This window comes from Triticum aestivum, chromosome 2B (assembly GCF_018294505.1).
Source record: "Triticum aestivum cultivar Chinese Spring chromosome 2B, IWGSC CS RefSeq v2.1, whole genome shotgun sequence".
Lineage (NCBI taxonomy): Eukaryota > Viridiplantae > Streptophyta > Magnoliopsida > Poales > Poaceae > Triticum > Triticum aestivum.
The window spans coordinates 397,210,388-397,217,040 of record NC_057798.1 but is presented as its reverse complement, the minus strand read 5'-3'; the positions used below and the strand labels follow the sequence as shown (position 1 = coordinate 397,217,040).

General features: G+C 52.2%; 1 protein-coding gene across 1 annotated transcript; it reads left to right on the top strand.

The window, feature by feature from the left end:
- The first annotated feature begins 225 nt into the window (after positions 1-225).
- LOC123045118 (probable LRR receptor-like serine/threonine-protein kinase RPK1) lies at positions 226-3,687 on the top strand. Its single transcript, XM_044468064.1, has 2 exons — positions 226-2,513; positions 3,437-3,687. Exon 1 carries the CDS (start codon positions 297-299, stop codon positions 2,493-2,495), a length of 2,199 nt encoding a protein of 732 aa, XP_044323999.1. The 5' UTR covers positions 226-296; the 3' UTR covers positions 2,496-2,513; positions 3,437-3,687.
- The last annotated feature ends 2,966 nt before the right edge of the window (positions 3,688-6,653 follow it).

Sequence of the window (6,653 nt, the reverse complement as noted above, 5' to 3'; positions counted from 1 at the left end):
AACCGGATTGGCCATTGCCACTGTCACCACCAGTTAAATTTGCAAAACAAATGTATTCTTCCAAAAATATAGCCAAGAAAGGTACTAGGCCATGAATAGAAATAAAAAATTAATCAAGTAAAGCCATCCGATTCTCGCAGTCTAGCCCCTTCAGTTTTCTCTTATCACTCCCGAGTCGTCGTCGCTTCGTCTTTTTAATTATGCTAAGCCTTCACTATTCGGCGCATTCCATTTTCACACCGACTCCACATCCTCTGCTCCCACAGAGCCAGGGCCTCGTCGGCGACTAGTCGGAGATGGCCTTCCATCGCCAGAGAACACTCTGCTTCACAACCATTGTCACCTTATTCCTCCTCCACCATATCGCCGCCGCTTCCTCCTCGCTAGTCCAAGAACATGATAGGTCGGCTCTCCTCCAACTCATGAACGGACTCTCCTCCGGCTGCGGCGACGTCCCTGGCTACTGGTCACCGGACTCAGGCGTTCAACACTGCTCCTGGAAGGAGGTGAGATGCGACATGCGGTCCCGGGTTGTCGCCATCTCCCTCCCTTCCCAACCCAGCAGGCGCCTCGCCGGGGTGTTGTCACCGGCGGTGGCAGGCCTCACCGATCTCAAAGTACTTTCTCTACCTTCCCGAGGGCTCCGCGGAGAGATACCTGGTGCGTTATGGCGGCTGCAGAACCTGGAGGTCCTCAACCTCGCGGGCAACTCCCTCCGCGGCTCCCTTCCGGCCATCTTCCCCAAGGGGCTGCAGAGTTTGGACCTTTCTGGCAACCAGCTCTCCGGGAGAATCCCTCCTGGTCTCGGGGACTGCTCGCGGCTCCGGCGGCTCCGGATGTCTTCCAATTCGCTGGATGGTTTCATCCCTCCGCAGATTGGGAGGCTTGCCGAGTTGCGGGTCTTGGAATTGTCCGGGAACAGACTAGCCGGTGGCGTTCCGCCGGAGCTCCGGCATTGCAGTTACCTTGTCAAGATGGACCTCAGCAGAAATTTACTCCATGGGCAAGTGCCTTCCTCCATTCTCAAGGAGCTCAAGAAGTTGAGGTTTCTGTCATTAGCTGGGAACAATTTCAGTGGTGAGATACCATCCGGTCTGGGTCAGCTGAGATCACTCAGGGTGCTAAATTTGTCCTCAAATTCTCTGTCAGGAGTGGTTCCCATTGATCTCGTGGCACTGAGAGATCACACCGTTCTACTCCTTGACGGTAATCTGCTCCCTGCGAAGGTTTCCGCTCCTATGCCATCACCTCAAATGGATGAGATTTCCCAAGTGACAGCTGATAGTTCAGGGGTAGGTCCACCACCCCACTCTGCTGAAGTATTTACAGTCACCCCCCAATACAAAAGCACCTGGGTACTTACCGAGGCAAACCGAGGCACCCCGCCTGATGGCAGCGGCAATGTTGGTCATCTGAAGACCATAGAGATTGTTGCAATAGCTTTGGTGTTAGTCGTCATTGTTGCCCTTTTAGTTGTGGCCACCATATACGTTTTCAAAAGGAGAAGACGGACCCCGAGACAACCAAGGCGCACTGGCACTGGCGCTGGCACTAGCGCTGGCACTAGAAGGGAGAGGGAGGTGAAGGTTTTTGATGGCGTTGACATTGGAGCTTCCCTAACTTATGAGGCAATTGTCCGGGCCACTGGAAATTTTAACGCAAGCAACTGCATCGGCTTTGGCGGCTTTGGCGCGACGTATAAAGCTGAGGTTGCACCTGGGGTTTTGGTGGCAGTAAAGAGGCTTTCTATTGGGAGGCAACACGGTGCCAAGCAGTTCCAAGCAGAAGTTGAAACCCTTGGGCGGCGTCGCCATCCTAATCTTGTCACTCTCATGGGGTACCATATCAGTGACCAAGAGACATTCCTGATATACAACTATTTGCCAGGTGGAAACTTGGAGAGGTTCATACAGGAGAGAACTAAGAGGCAAATTGGTTGGAGAGTGCTCCACAAAATTGCTCTGGATATTGCTCATGCTCTTGCTTTCATGCATGATGAGTGCTCCCCCCGCATTCTGCACCGAGATGTTAAGCCAAGCAACATATTGCTCGACAATGACTTCAATGCATATCTCTCCGATTTTGGATTAGCAAAACTTCTTCGCAACTCACAAACTCATACAACCACAAGTGTTGCTGGTACTTTTGGTTATGTCGCGCCGGAGTATGCAATGACATGCCGTGTGTCTGATAAAGCAGATGTTTATAGCTATGGGGTTCTGCTTCTTGAACTGATCTCGGATAAGAAAGTACTGGATCCATCGTTCTCTCCATATGGAAATGGTTTCAACATTATTAGCTGGGCTAATAAGCTAATCCAAAGCGGTAGAGTTTCCGAGTTCTTCGTTGAGGGCTTGTGGAATAAGGCCCCACATGATGACCTGGTTGAGATTATGAACCTGGGGGTCCTGTGCACTGTGGAGTCTCTTTCTTCTAGGCCCAAAATGAAACATGTTGTTCGCCGTCTAAGAGAACTCCGTCCGCCTTCTTACTAGGGAAGAACAAGAATGGTGGTAAGAAGCACTTATTACATGGACTATTTTTATCCACTTCTTATCCATGGACGACTAAGTTAGTTTACTTTGGATAGATTGGATGCTTATACCTATGTTGATGTGATAATACTCAAAGGAAAGTTCCAGTACTGATTTCCTTCTTATACCATCATACAACGTTGATTCCTGTGCCAGTATGTAGTGTCCTATGGTTAGTGCGTCAGTTTTAAAAAGTAGAGCATCTTTCCTTCTAAGTTTTCATAAATGTGTTATACTAGTAAAATCACCCGTACAGGTGTGAATAATCTCTATGGTCTTCTTTTCTTTTCGGCTTCTAGAGTATTGTGCAATATATTTATAAGGACCTTCCCTTATCGAATTCTGCAAATAAAATTTAGGCTGCCCTATGTGTTCACTGGAGAAAGAAGCAAGTTTGGATGACAAGAATTTGTTTCTCAAAGCAGATGGCTGTGCAAGAAACTGACATAGTACCCTGTCGCTCCTTGGTAATGCGGTAGAGAGAAAAGGCTGGTAGAAAAACTGATGGATTGACTAGTGCGTAATTTAGTATGCAGGAATCATTTTTCCAAAATAAAGTGTCAGTGGTGGCACTGGTGAAAAAGGAACATCTTTGGTAGTCACACCTAGAAAAGAAAAAGGCTCTTTTTGGTTGTATTTTTGAAGCTGCACATAACTGGTCGTCGATGTGGTATATATATTTTCCGCGTTATTCAAGGAAAATCTCTCTTTGATCCTGAACATGCCTGGCTGTCAAAATCATTTGATGGTTTAGCATAAGATGTGCGCTCTATTTATGGGGGGAAATATGAAATAATTGTGTCTCTAGTTTCATAATGTTGCATCCAGATAGAGATAGTCATGGTTACCTTTATCAGTGACTGATGCCGTCCTTACTGACATGTGCCATTTCTTGTATGCAGTTCACCAGGGCTTGTGGCGCAGTGGTCGGTCGTCTGTTCTGCACAGCAGCGATTCGAGGACAAGATGGACATATGCCCTGTGTTATAGGAACACCCTTAGTATGGTTAGCAGGATAATAATAAGGCCTCTTTTGTGTTCCTTTGTGGTGTGAAGAGGTCTAAACATGTTTACTCCCCCACCGCCAAACACCGTCTTGTTATCGGTGGTACCGTTGTGATCGAATTTGTTGGTCGTTAAATGTGCTCCGCAACCAAGGTTCTATGTCTGTTGCAGGGATGGAAAATATGAGTGGCAGCCTTGCTGAAAGGTCTGGGTTCTGGTGGTCTTCTCTCAGTCTCAGGCAGTGACGCTTGTGGACATGAAGAACAAGGTAAATGAAAAAAAGAAGATGCAAAAGGTGAAAGTAGCACGTAGACTTGGGTTAGTGGTGCACCAGCAGGTAGACTTGGGTTGGGGACCGATGCTGAGGAGGCATATCATCGAACAACTCACGGTTCACCGCGTTGGAGTAGTCCAGCTGCTAGTGTTCATTGTGTGGAGAACTGGAGACCCAGCCGGAGACGATGAAAGCAGAGACGCAGCCGTGGTCATGTAGATAGAGAGGGACTGGGCTGGACTGGGCCAATTCTAAGGGCAGCACCACGATCGACGTCGACTTCCAGAGCCCTTTGGAGGAAGGGACTAAATTGGAAGCTTCGTCGACAAACCAACAGTTGTGGAAAGTCCTTTGTGCTACAGGACAATAGCATTTCACTGCGTCACGCCGGGATGTGGAGACTCGAACTTCACGGAAGTGGCGTTGGGAAGAAGAAGAAGAAGTAGGCAGGGAGAGGAAAGCTTAGGGAAAGTAGTGTCTTTACAATGATCATTCCTATCCTCGCATACACGCAACCCTCGCGCTTAGGTGACCGTTACAAGCCCACATGGGCTGGGCTTTTTCAGCCAGGGCTCACGCCATGGCCCAGGCCCAGGTCGTAGCATACCCCTCTTAAAAGAACAGTTCGCCCTCACCGTTGTTTCTAAAATAAAAAAATAAAAAACTCGCCCTCACCGTTCATCACCACGCCATTGTTGCTGCAGCCGTACCACTGGACCATTGCCACGTAGCCATGGATAGTGGCAATCCGCTCCAAGCTATCTTCCACTGCGAGAGTATTACCTCCAGTGCGGATAGGCTTCGCGTGTCGATCCCCGGCCAAGCTCAGGGGGTACGTCCAAGTGTGGTTCAACGGCGAGGGCTTTACCATTCGGTTGGAGGCCGAGGCGGGTGACCTGCAGGGTGCTGCTCCCCCTCCTCCTCCACCAGCTAGTGTGGACAAGGGGCCGGATGACAAGGACAAGGACCGCGACACGAGCATGGGGGATGACTCCATTGATACCGTGACTTGGGACAAGCTTGGTTTCAAGGACAAGGATGCACAGGCCGCGGCTCCGGCGGCGGGAGCTGCGAAAGACCAGGAGTAGCGTCAAGTGGTGGCGAGCAGCAACGAGACGGGCTTCAACCAGTACGGCTCCAACATGACGCTCGGCCTCGACATCGACAAGGGTGTCTCGGCGTCCTGCGACGCGGAGGGTCGCTCGATGCTTGTCTTCCCGGTGGTTGCGGAGGTGGGTGAGCTTCGTGCTTTCACGGCACGCTCACCCAAGTCTGCGACCGGCCTCGGTGGCGGTGGGACGAGGCTCCACAAGAAGCCGGCGGGCCGCAAGACTCCCACGGTGGCGCCGGCGAGTCCCCCCTCGGTCCGCGCGGGCACGCCTGCCTCGCAGTGGCCGGTGGTGATGGCGCTGGCCTCCCCTGGGGGTCCGGCTGGCGGTCCCTCGACGGGCATCTCCCCTCCTGCCTCTGATGCGCTCCGCGCGGAGGTGTCCAAGGTGGCGCCCATATCCACGCCCAAGTGTTCCAAGGCGGTGGTGGCGTCTCCGGCGACGCAGGAGCGGGCGAGCTCGCGTCCGAAGGGCGCCAAGGGCAACCTTCCAGCCCTGCAACGCGCCCAACTCTTGCTGGCTCAAAAGAACTTGGAAACAGAAGGTAACCCCATGCCCCGCTTTACGATCTTTGATGACTATTCTGACGAGTGCTTAGGGGGAATCTTAGAGGATAGTGGCGTAGTGATGTCCGACGAGGGTGAAGCGCGCGAACTTCTTTCTCTCGTTCGTGCTAAGGAAATCGCGCAGGCCACGCTCGCTCAGGCAGAAGAAGCAGGGGCTTCTCTGGTGTCTGTTGCGCGGCCTGATCAGGAGGACATAGCAGCAGAGGCTGCGTCGTCCCCCTCCAACCATCGTCCTGTCAAGACACTGCGCGTGGCCAAAGCGGTAACCACTCGCGGTATCCGCCTCCGCAACCGCATAATCTAATGCGTTTCATCTTCTGGAACATCCGAGGCTTCGGCCACGCTGGGAGGCGGACCCAGCTAAAAGAATTCATACGGGAAGAGGGGATCGACGTAGTTGGCTTGCAGGAAATAATCAAGGCTGATTTCAATCATCGGGACCTGCTAGCTGTCGACCCGGTTGAGCGTTTTGTTTGGCATTGGGTGTCGGCGGTCGGCCACTCGGGGGGTATGTTGCTAGGCATCAACCTAGTTTGCTATGAGGTGGTGGCGTGGGATGCCGGTCGTTTCTTCCTGTCAGCTCACGTGCGCCACCGCGCAACACTCCACGAGTGGGAGGTTATTGTGGTTTACGGCCCGGCCGACCACTCGCACTCGCTCGAGTTCTTGGGGGAACTCCAGGAGAAGGTTGCGTCTTTGGGCGTGCGTAACTTGCCACTGCTTGTGGGTGGTGATTTCAACTTAATCCGTTCGGGAGCGGATAAAAACAACGGTATCATTAACTGGACAAGGGTGTCCATGTTTAATAATGCGATCGCATCTATGGCCCTTAGGGAAGTGGCTCGCGTGGGGGCACGCTACACTTGGACCAACAAACAACTAACGCCAGTGCGGTCGGTCCTGCACAGGGTTTTTATGTCCGCGGAGTGGGAGATGATGTTTCCCATGTGCTCTTTGCACGCCGAAACGAGGATAGGGTCGGACCATGTCCCCCTCATCCTCTCCTCGGGGGAGGAAAGGTTAAAACGCAGCCCTCGTTTTTTCTTCAAAACCGCGTGGTTAGAGTCTCCGGAATTTGAGCAAATCTTTCTCACAAAATGGGAGAACTGCGTCGCCCGGGTCGGGCACGCGCGCGGGCCGATGGAGTTCTGGATTTCCGCAGGGG

What these genes read in the sequence shown, in the direction of transcription:
- LOC123045118 (XM_044468064.1), top strand. Translation starts at nt 297, where the DNA reads ATGGCCTTCCATCGCCAGAGAACACTCTGCTTCACAACCATTGTCACC.